This window comes from Leuciscus leuciscus (assembly GCF_965113295.1).
Source record: "Leuciscus leuciscus genome assembly, chromosome: 1".
Lineage (NCBI taxonomy): Eukaryota > Metazoa > Chordata > Actinopteri > Cypriniformes > Leuciscidae > Leuciscus > Leuciscus leuciscus.
Genome location: NC_138725.1, coordinates 53,305,672 through 53,324,852, shown reverse-complemented (window position 1 = coordinate 53,324,852; position 19,181 = coordinate 53,305,672). Strand labels below are relative to the sequence as shown.

General features: G+C 39.1%; 4 protein-coding genes across 5 annotated transcripts; 2 read left to right on the top strand and 2 right to left on the bottom strand.

Moving 5' to 3' along the window:
- Positions 1 to 158: 158 nt before the first annotated feature.
- On the top strand, positions 159 to 2,643 carry cox6a2 (cytochrome c oxidase subunit 6A2). The gene is made up of 4 exons (XM_082143632.1): positions 159 to 336; positions 1,791 to 1,868; positions 2,080 to 2,222; positions 2,380 to 2,643. The coding sequence occupies exons 1-4, from the start codon at positions 174 to 176 to the stop codon at positions 2,467 to 2,469; spliced, it is 474 nt and encodes a 157-aa protein (XP_081999758.1). The 5' UTR covers positions 159 to 173; the 3' UTR covers positions 2,470 to 2,643.
- A 212-nt stretch (positions 2,644 to 2,855) lies between these two features.
- armc5 (armadillo repeat containing 5) lies at positions 2,856 to 11,985 on the bottom strand. The gene is made up of 8 exons (XM_082142295.1): positions 11,894 to 11,985; positions 11,008 to 11,563; positions 10,853 to 10,883; positions 9,276 to 9,386; positions 7,942 to 8,839; positions 6,394 to 7,199; positions 6,173 to 6,305; positions 2,856 to 4,719 (listed from the first exon to the last, which is right to left on the bottom strand). Exons 2-8 carry the CDS (start codon positions 11,428 to 11,430, stop codon positions 3,483 to 3,485), a joined length of 3,639 nt encoding a protein of 1,212 aa, XP_081998421.1. The 5' UTR covers positions 11,431 to 11,563; positions 11,894 to 11,985; the 3' UTR covers positions 2,856 to 3,482.
- Positions 11,986 to 12,285: 300 nt separating this feature from the next.
- On the top strand, positions 12,286 to 14,752 carry LOC309479383 (uncharacterized protein). Its single transcript, XM_082143495.1, has 2 exons — positions 12,286 to 12,505; positions 13,843 to 14,752. The coding sequence occupies exons 1-2, from the start codon at positions 12,412 to 12,414 to the stop codon at positions 14,475 to 14,477; spliced, it is 729 nt and encodes a 242-aa protein (XP_081999621.1). The 5' UTR covers positions 12,286 to 12,411; the 3' UTR covers positions 14,478 to 14,752.
- A 357-nt stretch (positions 14,753 to 15,109) lies between these two features.
- LOC309479053 (uncharacterized protein) lies at positions 15,110 to 18,330 on the bottom strand. 2 transcript variants are annotated; one of them, XM_082142896.1, is made up of 4 exons: positions 18,225 to 18,330; positions 17,548 to 17,862; positions 16,853 to 17,093; positions 15,110 to 16,139 (listed from the first exon to the last, which is right to left on the bottom strand). In XM_082142896.1, the coding sequence occupies exons 2-4, from the start codon at positions 17,860 to 17,862 to the stop codon at positions 15,418 to 15,420; spliced, it is 1,278 nt and encodes a 425-aa protein (XP_081999022.1). In that variant the 5' UTR covers positions 18,225 to 18,330; the 3' UTR covers positions 15,110 to 15,417. The 2 variants fall into 2 exon arrangements, with proteins under 2 accessions (XP_081999022.1, XP_081999023.1); XM_082142897.1 differs by having other exon boundaries at positions 17,548 to 18,269.
- Positions 18,331 to 19,181: the final 851 nt, after the last annotated feature.

Below are 19,181 nucleotides of genomic sequence, written 5' to 3'. Positions count from 1 at the left end.
CTTGTCTACATATTCATACATCCAAACCTATACCTGTGAGCTGACATAGTCCTACAAATACAATGAAAAACAGTTTGTGTTTTCTTCTGTAGCCTGTCACTTATAGACTACTCACAGCTCCCTCTATCTCTCCATTACAGATCTACCCATGCACTTGACCAAATATAAACTTCATGATTCTTGGCAGACAGACAGATTTCAGCAGGGAGGAGTCTTGTGCTTTTAGGCCAGGACAGACCAAAGGACAAACAGACAGAGGTGTAGAAAGAGAAAGTGGCAAACAAGTGAGGAACAAAGAACAAAAACACCTGACCACCCTCTTTGAAAGACGAGAACGTAAGTGTCCTTTGCATTAGATGTATCGTTTTAGCTGCTTTGTACTGTTGGCATTAAATATTAACAGTATTGGAGGAGCATTTCATTCTTTTAACAGCAGTAAAGCAACACATGACCCACGGCTGAGAGCTTGTTTGTCCTTGTACACGGGACATGAGGCTGATCAAAATAATCGAATCTAAATGTATGACAGATTTTTCATTTAATGCTACATATGCAAAGTTTTAAGGGGAGTAAAGATATCAAATAGCATTCAGTGATGAAGGACAGGAAAAACTGCAGAGGTTTTAAAAGGGACGAGATAAGCAACAGGCCGCAGCCTGGCTAATATGTGAAACTATCTAAAGGTATTTATTTATTTATTCAATTCACTCATTAATTTCAGACAGCATTGTAGAAGAACATGTATGTAACATTCTCTTCTAATTGTATAAAGAGACCATACAAAGTTTACATGAATGTAATGGATATTCATGTTGGTCATTATTTGACCTTAGACTTTTTCATCACCTTCGCTTTTAACTACTGTTCAAAACCCCAGTAGGCTAAATGAGCTAACATTTTTTGCAGTGCTTCCGTTTTCAACTTTTTGATGAAGGCTCTATAAAGATTTATGTTAACAAATATCACTGAGACATAAGCCATTTTCACACTGTACGATTTTGGCCACGACTGTTGACATTTCATGGTTTTGTGAACAAGTACAAAATTGTTACATTTGACTTTAAAGATAAAATAATCTTTATCACTTTTTTTATCTGTAATATTGTGAATGTTTTATACTATATATAAAAAGTTAAGAAATGAATACTTCTATCCAGCAAGGATGCATTAAATTGACTTACCCCAAGTGACAGTACATTCAAGACAACATTCGTTCATTATGTTACAAAATATTTCAGTTTCAAATAAGTGCTGTTCTTTTGAACTTTCTATTTATCAAAGAATCTTGGGGGGGTGGGGGGGGGGGAAGGATCACAGTTTCCAAAAGAAAAAAATTATTAAGCAGCACAACTGTTTTCAATAAGAAAATGTTTGCCACAATGCATATATGCATTTGAAAAATAGTGCAATCACCAACATTAAACAAACATCACATAAAGTGAAGTGCCTAATGTTACTGAATGAAACGTCGACCCAGGACGAGTTATGGGACTGTGCAAGCATTAGGGGTGTTGATAGACTTGATCTACTCCATCTATCATTCTGAATCCAAACTAGATGTAGTCTTTTACAAAAACGCTGGCGGGGAAAGAGTACATACGGCCTGACTAGAAAACATGCATTTTAAAGTGTACCAATATTTCAAAACATTACTGTTTTTCCTTCATTTTCAATCAAATAAGTGCAGTTTTGGTAAAAAATAAGGCATAAAATATATTACCGACCCCGAGATTGATAGCTTCTCTGTAAGTATAAAAAAAATAAAGTCTTGCTTACTGTCTTTGCTTCAGAAATGGCGATGTCACCCACTGCTATGGTGGCCCGTCGGGCTCTCGCGGCTGCGTCGCAAGGGAGCCACGAAGGAGGAGGTTTGAGATGGCTTCATGTGTTATATTAATCTTTATCTATAAATTAAAACAAAGTCATTTCAGGTCATTAAATTCCACACGGAAGTCAGAAATACTGACACAAAATCAGATCATATTATTGAAACAAAAACATTGCACAATATTCAGTGATCATTTTGTTAAATTATGCTCATCAACATTAAATGAGATTAATGATTTGAATCAAACACAGCAAGGACCTGGAAGATCCTGTCCTTCGTATTGGCCCTGCCAGGTGTGAGTGTCTGCATGGCAAACGTTTACATGAAGATGCAGGCCCATTCCCATGAAAACCCGGAGTTTGTGCCATACCCACACCTCCGCATTCGAACCAAGGTGCCTACATTCTTGTTTTGTTTTTTCAAAGTAGGCTATGCATGATGTGACTTCTCTCTGATCCCTGTACTGACTAAATAAAATGTTGATGCCTTCAACGGCATATCAAAATTAGACATGAATTCTTTTTTCAAATAGCATCATCTTTCTTTCTCAGCCATGGCCCTGGGGTGATGGGAATCACTCCCTCTTCCACAACTCTCATACAAACGCTCTGCCCACCGGTTACGAGGGCTCTCACCACTGAGTGCGACGGAACTGTCGGTCACAGATGCCAATCAACAGAGTCTCCATTCAGCAGCGACCGACGGACACGCTTTTAACATTTTAAACAGAAATAAACAACTGTTTTTACATGAATTCATTGTATGCACCTGAATAAGAAAAGTATCTATTTACTCCAAATAAATGGTAAAAAGTATTTCAGTTAGTTTTCTTTAAAATTGGTATCAGATTTGTCATTAAAGCTATCTTTTATTTGTTTCCAAAACGTTTTACACAATGCTGCTAAGGAGAAGCTACACAGACAGCCCAAATAAAGTCTGGGACAAAAAAATTTTTTTTTTTTTTTTTAATTGCTCAAAATCCAAATGAACCAGATTTAAATTCTTGAAGAAGACATTGTAGACAACATTAATGCAGCGCTCATTTATTGAGAACCCTCCTCTGCCTTCACCAACATTTGGCCATTTCCACGATTCAATTTCTCATATATACAGAAAAAAAAAAGATAGCATTCCAACAAACATCATATATAATCTAGATTTCTATAAATGAATTGTACAGTGCCATATACAAAAAGAAAAAAAATATAGCAAACATAAACAGCTCTTTCTCTATGACATCTTATTCACATAACATACTGTACAAAATCACGTACTATATCTGGATGCACCATGATGAATGTGGTATCAGCATTAAACCCTTTTTTGGCAAAATAAGATAAAATGCAAAAACAAAAAACAACTTCTAAATAAAAAAAAAAAGTTGGTCATTCTACTCCATATACAAACATGTCTGGGGGAAAAAAAAAAGTGAGGAACGAAAATATTAGGAATTAGAATGTTCTAAATATGTTTCAAAATATCTTGACAGCTACTTGCTAACTAAAATTTAACACATTTTTACTTAAATCCCAAATGCCCCAAAAATCCAGTAATTCCCAATCCCTTTCTGTATGTTGTGTGTGCATTAAAGCAGCTTCTAAATTTGTGTACACAATTTATTACATTCATTTCACTATACACTACTGTGTCCCCTTTAGCTGAGGGCTGTTTTGATGAGGCTTAAGATGTCCTGCCTCAGCCCTTTGGCGCAGTCCGCCTCTCGCGCCAAGCGCAGGAAGCAATCGACAGACAGAGAGGGGTGAATGGGTGCAGAATGGAGCCCCTGAGGTCGCAGCAGTATAGCTAGACAGGCCTGGCCCAGTCGCAGGTAAGAGTAGCGCTGTGAGAACCAGTACACTTGTGGCAACAGAGACCTCAGCCAAGTTCCCTTAGTGTCACTGTCTGAAGAATATGATGACGATGGAACCTGTTTGGAACTCTGAGAGGGTTTAGAATCTTGTTTGAAACACTTTGACACTTCAGTTTTAGTCAAATGTGATGATCCTTCAGGACCCTTGCAGACTGAGCCCACATCCATTCTGCTGGTCGTTGTAGTGTTATCATTCGGACAGCAACGTTTGCTCAGGCTTCTTAGGACAGAATAGAGAAGACCAACACACAGGTCCTCAGCTGCCCTTTGTAAACCAGGTACTAAAAACCTACAAGCCCCACTCATCATTTCAGCAAATGGGGTTTTCTGGAATTCCTTCTCTTCTGCCAAGCATGAATTAAACTCGTCCTGTGGTCTACCCAGCCCACCAGAGACTAGAGAGGCCAAAACAAGACAATTTGTCTCTTGCTTTGACATGTGGTCTTTGTTTCCATCTGTCAAACGACACCCGTGCAGGTAGTGGAGAACTGGTAAGAGCATCCCACTGTTTACATCCTTGATCCGGATGGCTTCACCTTCAGCTTTCTGTGCCTCCCCAAACCCTCCCATCAAAAGGGCTCTGAAATATTCAGACCCGACGTCATTGGCTTCCTCTTCCCCAGTGACAGCCTTATGATTGGCTAGGAGAAGGGTTCCATCATCAAGAAGGAAAGATATGTCATGAGTTGCTTTTAGGTAGGGGCATGATTGGCTCTGTTGCGGTTGGGACTTATCTAGAATTTGGGTTGTTTCCATTCTGGAATCTGTGTTACAATTCTTTCCGTCCTCCTTGGAAACTGACAGCAGATTGGAGAGGCAGCCAATCAGAAGAGAGACGTACAGGAATTTAAATCTCAAAGAGGACACTTGCTCAAGAGGATGCAACCAGCCGGCAAGAAATGTCCTACATTTGTCAGACTGTCCATCTTCATTATCATCATCACTGTTACAGCCAATCAGTTCAAGAGCTGCAGACAGCCCACCACTATCCAGCAACAGCTTCTTCAAAAGAACTCTGTTGCTGAAAAAGGAAAAAAGGAGGTTGTCAAATAAAATTAACAACATGGGTCAAGGATGTAAAGATACAACATAAAATTCATACACCTCTTCCATGATTAGCAGGTTTTTTTTATTTCTGTATTAAAATTTGGTATTACATTTTTTTTTTTTTATAGTTCAACAATGGAATTCCTTGTTACCCAATATTACGCCAATAATTGTCTACCGATCAGAGAAACCAAACTAGAAAATCACACCAAAAGAACCTTTAGCCTACGAAGCATGACGAATGACTCAGAGTCAGTTGTCAGTACACCTATACATACAATAAACATAAAATATATTTTTTCTATCTACATAGTCAACATCTTTAAATCAATATTTCTCAGTCGTTGTTATTTAGACTGTCATTCACGGTGCTTCATGAAGTTCTTACCCTCATTAGTAGTTTTGTCTAACTTTCTAATGCTTCAAATGAAAGTCTGTAATGTTTTAATGCAGTTTGGTTTGGTTTAAACTTTAAAGCTTATAAATCATTAACAAAAATTCTTTTAAATTCCTATGGGAAAAATACTTCCGGTACCAAGGCCACTGTAAATGTGGCTGGGCACTGTTGAACTCTATAATTCATGATATCTGTGTAAAAAAAGTTTTACATTGAAAAATATATATACATTTTTTTATATACACTGAAATAATGAAGCTATACCTTCATGACTACGTTTGCGTGTGCATTCGCAGCCTTTTGTTGTGTGCAAATGTAAGTTGTAATATTGTTTATTTTGTGTAGGCCTATAGGATATCTGATTTCTCTCATATAGGATGCACTTGGTTAAGAATTAACACTGTTTAAATGGTGTGCTGGTGATCAGCTTCAGCGCACACAGCTCAAACAGCAATGCATGACTAAACTATGATTGGGACTGTCATATTACATAACATTATAAAGAGAACAATATTGTTATAAAATGTTATGAATTCTCTGGGTTTAGGTGCCTGTTTCAGTGCGTTGTTCAAGGAAGAGCACAACAACAGGAGTTACACATTCTGAATAACATGCATCTGAGGCGGCGTTGGTTACACGTTGTATTAGACGTTATATTTGATTGTTAAATAAGTAATTTAATAAATTATCGATCAAATCGACTCATTTTACAATCCTACTAGCCCTTTATTTAGACTAAAAACCCTTCTCATTAATTTGGTGAGGAACATGTCGTTTTGAGCAGCATTTGCACAACCTGTCATTCTGTAGGCTTTATGCCCGTCGGTAGACACATATTGCAGTATTTAGGCTAACGATTAATTGATCGTTAATTTAAATGACAATCGATCATGGGAGTTTGTGTAAATTGACATCCCTAGTTCTAACCTAGATTTTCCCTTTCTTAATTGCTGACACACCTATTTGTCATTGACCCACATACATTAGACTATAAAAGGATTAAAAGATCCTGAAAGGCAATACATCATACCTGTTAATCAGAGGCAGAGAAAGGACACAGTACAGCTTGTCAGATTCGGAGCCTGACAGCATGATATGTGTAAGAACTCCAGAGCCGAATCCAGACTCACTCTGAACCCTCAGGTTACTGAGCAGACACAAACCTGAGGAGCCAGAAAACATATTAGCCTTAAATGAACAGCAGTCTTAAATATAATATGCATCAATACTCTATATTAAAACGTCTCAAACCTAGTTGTGTGATTTTGCCTCTGACTTTTTCTGATTGTCTGTCTATTCCTCCGTGGGATCCCCCGATCTCCTCTCCTCTCACACACAGTCTTTGTCTGATCAGAGCCACGGCTCCAGTTCTAACCAAAGCCTGCAAGCAGTTTGGGTTGCAGCTGAGCCGCCCTAGCATCCGAAAGCACCGCCCGCTGGGGTCATGGTGCTGGGTGAGGTAGTACAACAGCCCGGAGAAAACGTTTGTGTTGATGAGCGCTGTGCTGGGGTCTGAGGCATGGGAGAAGCGTGACAGGAGCAGAAAAATGGGGGATTCTGGAGCCCAGGCCTCGGGGTGATATGGGTGATGGTAGACTGGGGTTTTTGACATCACAGGGGGGCTCTCCAGGGCGACCACACCATAGCAAGAGGAGGATGCAGAAGAGGTCGAAGACGCACGGAGTCTCTTTCTGGGGGGAGAGGAGATTTGCAGGGGAGATGAGGGGGTGATGGAAGGTTTTGTCACTGAAGACTGTTGCTCAGATTGAGGGGTGGAGGTACAGGAGGGCTGTAAAGAGGAAGGCGACCCCGGTATGTTTCGTGGAGATACTGGAGTGGAGGCGGAGGAGGAAGAAGACAGTCGGATGGGTTTAGAGCGGGTGGAGGGAGAGAAGTGGGGCGGACGCAAGGTCGGGGTTTGGGAGAGCTCGGAGCAAGGTGTAAGTGGTGACGATGAGACGGAGGATTGAGGGCTTCCACCAAAGACTTCAGATCCAGTAGGAGATTCAGTCAGCTCACCCTCAGATGAGATCAGACCCTCAGATACCAGCCAAGACCTGGAGGAAGGAAAACACACAGATGAAACTGCGCAACATACAAGCTATACATTTCATATAACACATATATCAATGTGGATAACAGACATTTATCATATCACTTAGGGTCAAACTGACAAGTGTAAAAATGATATGCTGGGCATGTTCATAGTTGCAAAATTGCTTCTTTCGTTTTGTACTCCCTGATTTTGTCAACATGACTTGAACATGACTTCTTATTTTAAACTACCACTTTTAAACTACAATTTTGTTAATAATATGGCAATCCACTAACAATGTTTTTGAAGAAAAAAAATGCTAAAATCTAGAATATATAAAAAGTTTGGCCTGATTGTGCCCTCTCATCAACTAAAATATATTCATTTAATAATTTTGTAGACTAAAATAAGATGCCATTTTATTCAGAAAAAAATTACTAATATTAACAGAAAAATTTGTCCGAGATTCGTCAAAATGCCAATTGTGAAAATATGGTATGATTGGGATGTTCATGTGTAAAATTTCAAATCAACATTGCATCCATGATTTTGCACTCTCTGATTTTTGTCATCTAGTCAATGAAATCACTGACAAAAATGTTTGATGATCACAATGATGATCATACGCTTTTAAACATAACATTTTGTTGATGCCACATAGGAAAATGAGGTATGAAGGGCATTTTCATTGGCGCAAAACTTTCATCATTATTACAGCCATGATTTTGTGCTCTCTGCTTTTGGTAAAGTTATGAAGAACTGACCTGAGGCTGAGGAAGCTGGAGGATCCTGACGTCTGGTCTTTACTCACATCTTCCTTCTTGTTCCCTTCAAGGGCTGAGAAGTCAAATGAGTCAAAACACGTGGTCATCAGTTCAGAGCATGGAAAGCTAGAAGACAGGCTGGTGTCCATCTTTCCAGCGGTCAGTTCTTCTCCTTGAGCAAGCTCCACCAACCGCTTGATCAGCAGCGGCACCAACCCAAGCTCCTGCAGTTGTTCAAGAGCCGATTCATCGTAGACGAAGTCCACACAAGCTAGAAAGGCGAAACGAGTGAGCGGATGGTTTTGATGGGTGGATAAAAAGCTGATCAGCACCTCCAGTCCCCCGATCTCCTTTATTTTAGCCCTGTTCACAGCCTCTCTGCAGCACAGGCACAGGGCCTTGAAGAACACACCCGATTTCAGAGGATCCTTCTTCACCTCCTCTGCGAACTTCTGAATGACTCCCAGTGAACCGACCAGTGGCCTCAAGCAGCCTTGAGAGCACAAGTTAGCCAGAATCTTCAAAGCTAGCTCTTCCAACGGCCGACCACATTCTCCTGAGGCGAGGACTCCCAGCTGAGTCAACGCGCCGGACCTGGAAATCTCCCTGGCGCACTCCGCACTGCAACCTCTGGTGAGCTCATGAAGGGCACGAAGAGAAGCTCGTCTCAGGCCTAAAGGGTACTCTGGAGCAATGAACAAAGCAAGAGATGGAAGAGCCCCTTGTGAAAGCAGCAGGAGTCGGTTTGCCGGCGTGTCAGAAAGGTAGATGAGCGCACGGGCAGCAGATTGGAGACATTCCACCTTAGGAGCGCAGAGTTCAGGGGTTGGAGGAAGTGAAGAGGGAGAGGATGGAGGTGGAGAGAGAGACAGGCAGAGCAGGAGAAGTGGAACACCACCTAAGAGAGAGAGAAAGAGAGAGAGAGAGAGACAGAAATATGATTATATGGCTCAGAGAAGTTCTTGGAAACAGTTCTAAGAAATAACAGTTAAAAACCATGCATGCTCTGTTGCACGTACACAGGAAACATTAATGCACATATTAGAAAGAACATTTGGCTTAGCTTGAAAGAAGCTGTTTGTGGCCTAAATATCCTTTCAGACATGAAAAACCGACTTTAAATTTAAAGGAAAAAACTATGCAAAGCTTAATACTGCATATCAGATTACTGATCAGCACTGTTTGTCTGTTGTGAGAGAGACAGAATATATAATGATTTCATGGCTCAGAATGCATTACAATCTGTGACTATATAATAATGGAGTAAAAAAAAATATATAGGTATATATTTTTTTAATTATATTCGTATAACCTCAGAAGATTCTGGGACTAACCTGCAGAGTGGACCTCAGCAGAACCCTCCGGGTCCATGGCGAGATTTCCCAGTGCTCGTGCTGCTCGATTTTGCAACGTCTCCACAGAGACATTCCTCTTGAGAACATCCACTACAAAAATGAAACATGAGTGAGCAGACCACAAAAAAAATGTACACTCACAATGACAGTGATCTACAAAAAAAAAAGCGACCTGAAGTCACATGGCATGAGAGAGAGTGACCCCTGGCAACAGGACTTGGGCGTGTCCAGTGACACAATAATGATGAGAAAAGTAGAATTTTATGCAAAGGAGCAGCATTTTAATACAATATCTCCCTTTCTAAAATTATTTTGAGTTCCCCAAAGAACCTTTCGGTGAAAGGTGTGAAGAACTTTTCAATAATATCATATTAATAATCCTTTTTTGTATTTTGTTATATATATATATATATATATAAATATGAGGGAAATGGCTTTGTGGCATTTGATTCTGTCCATTGGGAATTGGTTGGATTGATTAAAGAGTTCATATGATGCTATTATAAAAGTTCATTATGTTGATTAACGGGTGAAATAGAATAGGTTAACATACTTTCAAAAAACACATTATTGCAGCTCCTCTATTCCCCATCTGTCTGAAACACGCTGATTTCTACAAAGCTGAGTGATCTGGTTGGCCAGCTGAACCACTGCGTTGTGACTGGCCAAACACCTGAAGCGTGTGTCAGAAGTGTAACGCCCCATACCATAATCGCGAGCTTCAGCTTCCAAGGCTTCTAAAGCATTTGCAAACACAGTTATTCACAACGTTGTCAGTTTTACCGTATAAGTCCGAGTTGGATTCTGAAAATGCAGATGATCAAGTTGACCGATCGGAACCAACTTTGCAAGCACAACTTGAGCAGAATGTTTCACAGTGGTAAGTAGTCTTTGTATATAGCCGGTATTGTACTCTCCCAGGTTCAGGAGGCTGTCGTCTGTAAAATGTGCTGTGCACAAGCAAACTTTTGGGTTATACTGCTAAGAAACAGCTTTATGAATTAATCTTGAACTCTGATTAACCTCTGAATGCGGTTTTGCTTTCTCATTTCAACACACAGCGTCTCCACGACATGATAACAATTAGCTGAAACCTCGCCGCCTTTCTTAGCATAAGCCTTTGGGCGGGCATTATGCTATCATTTCACATTGTGACGTGGACGTTTGAGGAAGTAACATCCGGACTTCGACTGAGGCGTTTTAGGCAGGTCTGGATCAGTGTTCTCTGTTAGATGGAATAAATCACTTTGTGGGAGACTATGAGCTTTGTGACTTTACAGGTCTTACATTACACACTAAAGGAAAACATTAAAAAGCATCATATGACCCCTTTTAAAGATTACGAGGGCAATTTAAATAAATAAATAATGATGTGCACTATTTTATAACACTGACTGAAATAAAAAAAAAATTTAATCAAATTTTGATTTTATGGCCACTTTAAGAAGTTAATGTTCCTGAGGGATTTCACCAACCCATATGTCCCCCCTGAATATATAAAAAAATATGAGTGGAAAACTTTGTCAGATGGTAGGGTGTAACTTTGAGTGACTTACCAACAACAGATACGCCATCAAGCTTTCTTACCTATGAGAAGAATAAAAAAAACGTTAATCAGAAAACATTAAACAAAAAATAAAAGCAGTATATAAAATCAATGCATGCTTTAAACATTAGAGCAAAATTCTGTCAATGTCAGCATGTTTCTTACTTCTACCCGTGTCCCTTTTTCAGTGCAGCAGTTGGCCAGTATGCTAAGTGCCAGGTCCAAAAACTTTCTGGAGCTTTCTGGTCGCTTGAGGAGATCCAACAAAGGAGGGAGTCCTCCTCGTGATTGGTAGCGGGCTATCCTGCCGCCACCTCCCTTGATGTGCTGTGTCCGAATGGCCACCAGTGCCCTCCATTGACCAGCTCTGAGTCTCTTGTCTGCATCCCTGGCTTTGTCTCCTCCAGTGATGAACTTATTGTCAGCTCCTGTTAGTCCACTGCTGGGACTGTCTGCTAATGTGCTTGTTTTGGACAGCTGAGCCAAACACCATGTCAGAGAGGATTCTGGGAGAGTGGCGGCTGCCTCAGAGGTGGCGTTTAAACTTTTTGAATTTAGTTTAATTCCTTGTTCTGAGGGTGTAGACATGATGAACCAGGAGTCCAGAACCACCTCCCCACCGCCACCCCTCTTTTGAAACTTAATTATTTAATCTTCTCAATATTTAAGGTCAAATATTTGAGTGTCTTTAAATAAGTTTGCTATAATGCCAAACACATTTCTAGAATAAAAAATAAAAAAATAAAATTAATTAAAAGAACACAGAAACTAATACAACATGATTCTATGACCAGAACATTTCATCAACACAGAAACAAACATTTGAAAACTACAACTACCATGTTCACCAATCAAAGCAAGCCCAAAGCAATGACTTCTGGGAAAAGAAGTCTTTTAACCGTGCGATATATTTCATAACGGCCTACAGTGGGTGGTAGGCCACAAAAAAATAAAAAACATTGACAGTGCTGCCTGAGAGTAATCTATTTGGGTGTATTTTGATGTTTCGATGAAGAGTGAGAAGGCTTCGTTAACTGTTCATCTTACTCACGTCAAGTTTCCTACGCGCTACAAAGCGCAATCTCCTCAGATTTGCACAGGCGCCATCTTTTAGCAGAGCGACAAACAGGAGGGTTTTCACAAAGGGAGGGGCATTTGCAGACTCAACCTCTTGAAAGCATATGGGAGTTGTAGTTTCAGAACATCTCAATAAATGTCTTTTTTTAAATACTTGAGATAACGGAAAAATAAAAACGGTATAAATTCATAAATGCAGATACTAGTTTTTTCGATAAGGAACAAAACAGGCCGTGCGTTTTGACGTTCTAGCTTGCGGGAGAAAGACTTGTAAAAACAATGGCATGCATTTCCCACAAATCCTGCATCACACGCAATGTTCATTTCCGGAAAAAATACAACAACACCCTGTCCAGCGCTGTCTGGTGCAAACGAGGTCGTTGTTATTATCATCGCTGTTGTCGACGCTCGAAAAAAACTCATCGCTGGAGTTGTTAAAATCCACGATTAGTCGCCATAACGTTTGACGATATAAATACAAATAAATGCAACATGGAGGTCATTGAGTCAATTGTCACAGACGCCATTGAGGTGGAGGATTTAACAACTACGGTTACGACTTTGGAGAGCGAAAAGTCAAAAGCAGGTGAGATATGTAAGTCAGTCAATGAAGTAGTGTGCAGTCTGTGCATCGCCACAGCGAGGAGGACACGATGAGCCTGATGGAGAGACTGATTGGCCCTCACACAAGTTTAAGTTACTTTGGAGAGTTTCAGACCTTCAAAACAATAGATTTATTATGGTATATTTTAAACTAACAACCTCGTTTTCTAGAACATTTTGAATGTAATATTATAATTGATTATTTTTGTGATATGAATAAAAAATCTCTTAACATGCAATAATGGTACATTTAATAAATAAAAATAAAATGTTTTATTTTATCACATATATTGTGATATGTTCTCATTTTTACTGAACATTGATTGTGATACATCCACATTTTTTTTAATGGTTCATTCTTTAATTATTCAAAATAATTTTATGCACAAGCTCGATCAGATAAATATTGAATACTCTTTCCCCAAAATGTCTTAATTCATAGTTTGATCTCAAAAATTTTTTTGTGAATTGCTATCTTTGTGTGTATACTGGTGACATTTTGTAGTCTATTTTTCTGTTCATTGTTATTTAATTTTTTTGATAGTTATTCCCCCGGTTTCACAGACAAATCTTAAAATAGTCCCCGACTAAAATGCATGTTTGAGCTGTTTTAACTAAAATAAATTTGTACTGGCATATCTTAACATTATGTCAGTCATTGTGTGGTCTCACGATGCACACCAGTAATGTTTTTTTTTTTTCTTCTAAGGCACATTTAAAAAGCTACTTAAACGCCCTAATTGAACTAAGGCCTAATCCTGGCTTAATCTAAGAACTGTCTGTGAAACAGGAGAAAAAAAAAATCCGCTTATTGGATGATTGGGTAATTAGTTGATTTACTAGTTCAGGTGTGATGCTCATGCTGATATAAATTGTACATTTCAAGTCACTTTTATGTGTATAACACTTTTCACAATACAATACATATCGTTTCAAAGCAGCTTTACAGAAGGTGCATGTGTCTACATTACAATTTAAAAGTGATCTGTTATCAGAGGTGACTGTCTAAGTTATGTATTTCAGAAATGTACATGTACAAATCACGCAGTTAGGTAACAATGTATTAATTTACACAATGTATTAATTTAAGACAGAAGCAGTGAGCTCATTGAAGTAAAGAATACATGCTGTTAACAAACTATTAGGATGTCATTATGAGGTCTACCTTTCTGTGTACTTGTTGTTTGCCAGACGAAGACCTTCGGGTCGAAACCTTTTATATTTAATAAATTAATTTGAATAAATTACATTTCCTTTCAATCCTAAATATGTTGTTAAATTCTTGTTCTGAAATAACTGTGAATTTTTTGTTTTATTCAGAGTTTGTGTGGACAATACAAGCCACATGGCATCTGGTCCACGTTCGTTTGGACATGGACCCAGAGTTTGACCAGCCTGTGTGCAAAAAGAAGAAGCTGTGGGAGACCGTGGCCGAGAGGGTGACAGCAAAGCTACGAGCCGATGAAAGCACAGATGTTTCAGTCAAAGCCTTCGAATGTGACCTGAAGTGGAGAAACATGCTAGCGACGTACCGCAAAAATGCGGAGCGAGCCAAAAGACTGGGAACCAGTAGTGTTCACTGGGAGTTCTTCAAGGAGATGCATGAAGTGCTGGGAAGGAGCTACGAGGAGGTTGAGGCTCAGCGCAAGGCAAAGCTTAATGGCACTAAACTGGGCAAGGCCATAGCCAGTAAACGATTTACCCCAATTCTGCCCACACCCACAGCTACAGCATCCCAGTTACCCAACGCCAGGCCTCCTCAGGATTTGCTGCAGTTGTACCTGGAGCTGCAGGAGAGGAAACTGAACATGTGGGCTCAGCAGAAAGCTCTGGAAGAGAGGAAGATTGAGGCCATCAATAATCTGGCACGGGCCATTACTTGTCTGTCCCAGAACAATTCCATGCAAATACCCAAAGAGTGTGTTGCGTCGGGCACCCCTTCTACCCAGCAATAGGAATTAGTCATGTTTTTGTCATCGTCTTTTCATATAAACAATTACATTTTTATTTTTAGAGAAATGCCTGATATGTTGAACCTTTTTCAGAGAAATTAGTGACTTGAATTGAAGAGTAACTTGTTAAAAGTGTGCTTGGTTTTCCTTTCCTCCAATAATTGTAAAATATCACAGAGCAGTTTAAATTGTTGCATTCATGTAAAAAAAAAAGTAAAGACAAGTTGTACATTGTATTTATGTGTTTTAATAAAAATCATACATCATGTGTTTATCAACATGTTTCTGCAAGCCTTTTTTTAAACCACCAAATATCCATTAATTACATATTTACAGAGTTCCCGTATGAAATTTTGCAGGTCTATATCAGAGCTTTAAAGGGTTAGTTCACCCAAAAATGAAAATTCTGTAATTTATGTCCCTCATGTCATTCCAAACTTATGAGACTTTCGTTCATGTTGAAAACACAAATAAAAAGATTTCCGTCCCTCCATTGAAATTCCAGGTAACCAAAACTTTGATGGTTCAAAAAGTTTATAAAGACACCAGAAAAGAAATCCATATGAATTTAGCGATTTATCCCACATATTCTGAAGAAACAAGATCACTTTATGATGAACAGATTTAGTTTAGGTTTTTATTAGTTAGCCTAAAATGAATTATGTTATGTCTCGTGTCTCTTCAGAAGACTTGAAGTCTGCTAGGTTCATTTGGATTAGGTTTACAATTGTTACTTTGGACATATGATGCATGGTTGCATTTACTTTTTTTCATGGATAGACAAAGATTAAGAGAGAATATTAAAAACATCTTCATATGTGTTCTGATGATGAATTAAAGTCACAGGTTTGGAATGAAATAACGGTGAGTAAATTATGACAGATTTTATTTTTGGATGAACTATCCCTTTAAATATGCAAATTTTGACAATAAGGTCAAAATCTTATTGTGTTCCCGATTCCAATGCACTATAAAGAAGATTCACTACAGTCTCCCTCATTTTCACCCCAGCAGCATCTTCGTTTACCTCCTCCACATCTTCCGCCGTGCTTCTCTCTACCAGTCCCTTTGTCACGTCCCCCATGTCCAGAAAAACATTGTGTAATATACAAGCGGTCAGAACCACAGCTTTTGCCCTATCGTAGTTCCCCATATCCAAATATCTCAATTTCTGGAATCGCTCTTTAAGGTCCGCCACAACCTGGTTGAATCGGCTTAAATGGGTTCCCACAGATCTGTTGTAGAGGTTTTCCTGTGGGCTTCGACCTGCTGAAAAAGGAGTGAGTATTTGTTCTGTGAGCGGGTATCCAACTCCGGCTATCAGGCAGGTCCCTGGAGGCACCATCTCGGGGTGTTGCTGAAGCCTTTCAGCTAAAGCACTTCCTCTGCCTTTTTCTGAGCCCTTGCTGATGTGGCAGTAAATGAAGCGGCCCTTGTCATTGCAGACCAATTCCAAGTTCAGCCATGAATCTGGATGTGGTTCGTTCTTAAGTCTCTTGGCTTCCGGAGCCTCACTCTCGCTGTCCGGTTTGCCAGCGGGAAGGCGGATGGGGATGCGTGTGTCACCCAGCACCCCGAGGACTTGAGGAAGACCTCTCTCTTCCAGACCCTCATTGCGACTCAGCCAGCTGGAGAAAGGAAGCAGATGCTGTAGGGCCTCCTGTCCTACACAGGGAAGCAGAAAACAGCTGTAAACCTGCTGATCCTGAAATATTAATATTATTGCTGTTCTCACATAGATGACAAATCTTGCTCAACTGGAAGGATTTGGCTGATTAATGCTGTTCCATCCCAGCCAGTATATTTCACTTCTACATCATCATCATAATCCAGATTTATATTTAGAATTTTAGTACTACTTTGTCTGTCTATACTTGTACTTTTCAGTGTTCTATTGCCATGTGTTAATGAGTATGTTAATGAGTATGTATTTATGCATTTAATTATTTTAGTCATTACCCTTCGTCATGTTTATCCCCTTTTTCTGCCCCCTAAATGCATCATAAAAAATATTTGTGAATCATAAATAAAAATGTTTCTAGTTTACATTCTAGTACTTAAACTTAAACAAAAATGAGAAATGCTGCCTTGGCAACTAGCTTTAAGTTTTTCATATTTTATTTCTACTATGTTCATGATGACTATGATGAATTAATGCTTCTGGATGGTATTTTGTGTATTTTCATTTAAAATTAAGTAAAAAGCCACTGTGTGAACTACCCTAAAGAAATCTAAATACATGTTATCCTTCTGTATGTAATTTATCTATAAATAATTTACTATTCATGCATCTTTTTTTAAACAGATTTTACCATGTTCTTGCCATGAAAACAGCTGTAGATTCTGAAATGAACTCATCGACTCTTATTAACTCATACCTGTAGGCCACTGAATGAGCCGATCCTTTTGTGCAATCACTTGATCACAGAAAGAAAAGAAGATCCTGTGAATATTTCCCTTCTCTAGGTGGAAACTAGAGGACACACTGCGATAGCTGATGCGTTTGGACAGGAGGGTGAGGGACAGGAGGACAGTGTGAGACAGGGACAGTCGAGCTCTTCCAGACAATCGGTTCTTGCTGTAGCTCTTGTTGGAGCTTTGCAGAAAATGTGTTACATACTGCAAGAAATAACAAGACAAAATAATATGTAAAGCAGAAGTTTGAAACCTTTTTTAAATTCCAAGGCCCCATGATTTTTACAGTTGTTCATGATTTACAGAATAAGGATTAATGATATTAAAATGTTTTAACTCACAATTCTACCCGATAAAATATTTTAGAGCTTGTTCAAAAAAAAACTAAAAAACATAGAGCTAAAATACTTGATTAATTTGCATTACTTTTCCAGGTCTTTACAATTAGGCTACCATATATATTCAGGTTTAGAAAGCCACATGAATCCTGGTTCTTCAATGAAACAAAATAAAATAAGAAAAATAAGAAATAACTTGATTTTAGTTGTTTTGGCTTATTTTATCCATCTAGCCATCTTGACGCCTCATTGGAAGGTCCTCAGCAATTACAACTGCTGTGATATAATATGATGTAAAGTGCATGAGACACTTGACCTACCTGTATGGCAGGATTTGCCTCCATCGCTTCAGTAATATGTGAACGCTGCAATGCGCAAACAGACTCTGTCAACCGCGGAGGAGTCTCTGTTTGCGCCTGATCAGGAGGCGTTGAATCCTCCTGTTGAGAGGCTTGCATGGTCGCAGAGGCTGACTGCTCCTGGACCTGGGCCACCAGGTCAGCCTCTATCATTTCTTCCACTGCACGGTCTAGTCGCTGATCAAGCTCCCAGTGAGACAGTGGCTCCCACTCAGCCTGGATGACGTCCATTATCACCCGTCCTGCGGCTGCCACCTTCTTTTTACGAACCTCCATCTGGATGCAAGTTTTAATCGGATTAATGTGGGAGAAAACGGATGATTTCGGTCAAAGCTAGCCTAGCCAAATAAGTTTGTCTCTTAAACGTTGCTAACGGTGCTATTACAACAGATTCAATTGAGTAACCGAATTAAATGTCTCAGTTTAAGCAATAAAGAGGGTAAAACCAGTTAACGTTAGATATGCAAGAAGATACTAGCGCGCTAACTTCACTATGCAGAATTAATGTAACGTTAAGTTACTAACTAAAGTGGATGATAGCTTAATTTGCGATTTAGTTAACAGAGAGATGCGACTTTGAAATTCTTAAAACCTAAATTCTTAAATTACTTATTGGTAAGAATGTGAGAAATTACAACCTGAAACCAAAACACGCGGAAGATATTTCAACAGAAAGGTCTTTAAAACAGACGATCCATTAGCTTCTGTTGCTGCTAAACAGATGGATCTACTGCGCATGCGCATAGTCAACGGTGTGTGGTCCGTCTTGATATCCCCTTTGGTATTGTTTTTTTTTTTTTAACTTGATCTCTAATGAGCTAACGTTACGTTCATAAAACAAAATTCTGAATTTTGACACTAGTGATCGGAGATTCTATCCATTTCTCGCATGACGCAAACGTGGTCTCTGACATCCCACTATGATTGTGATGTTCTTTATGGTTAAGGATCATGTTTATTAGAATTTCATGCGTCAACTGGTTTTAAAAAATAATGGGCAACCTATAAAATACGAATATCTCAGCTGAATGTTTAATACACATTTTAGCCTAATATATAAACCACCGCTATTCCATATGCTTTTTGATACAATTGCCACACAATCAAGTTAGTCAAGTCCTCCACACATTTCAAATACTATGGTTCATTACGAATCAGACAATACGAAAACCACTGGAACCGAGCACGCCTGAATCGCTCAGGTTTTGTGAACCGGTTCTGTGAACCGGTTCAACTGATTCACCCAGCTATTTAAAAGTATTTGGGAAAGTTTTTGCATGTACGTGAACTTTCCGTTGTCTTTATTTTTGAAATAGGTGTTATTTGGCTTAATTTCTACATATAAAGACATTTTAAGAGTTTAGTATTTGTATGACTTCTTTCGAATAAGTTTCACATAAGGACAATTCTCCAGTCATAACCCACAACTGAATGCATTTCTCAACCAATTTCAACAGTACTTAAAAACGCTTTGTATCTGAAAACACACAAGCAAGGAAAATACAGTTTTTTCTTCCAATTTCCTATTTTTTATGTCATTTACTTGTAATATTATTTCTTGTTATTTTTCTTCCCCTTGCCTTTTGTTCCTTTAC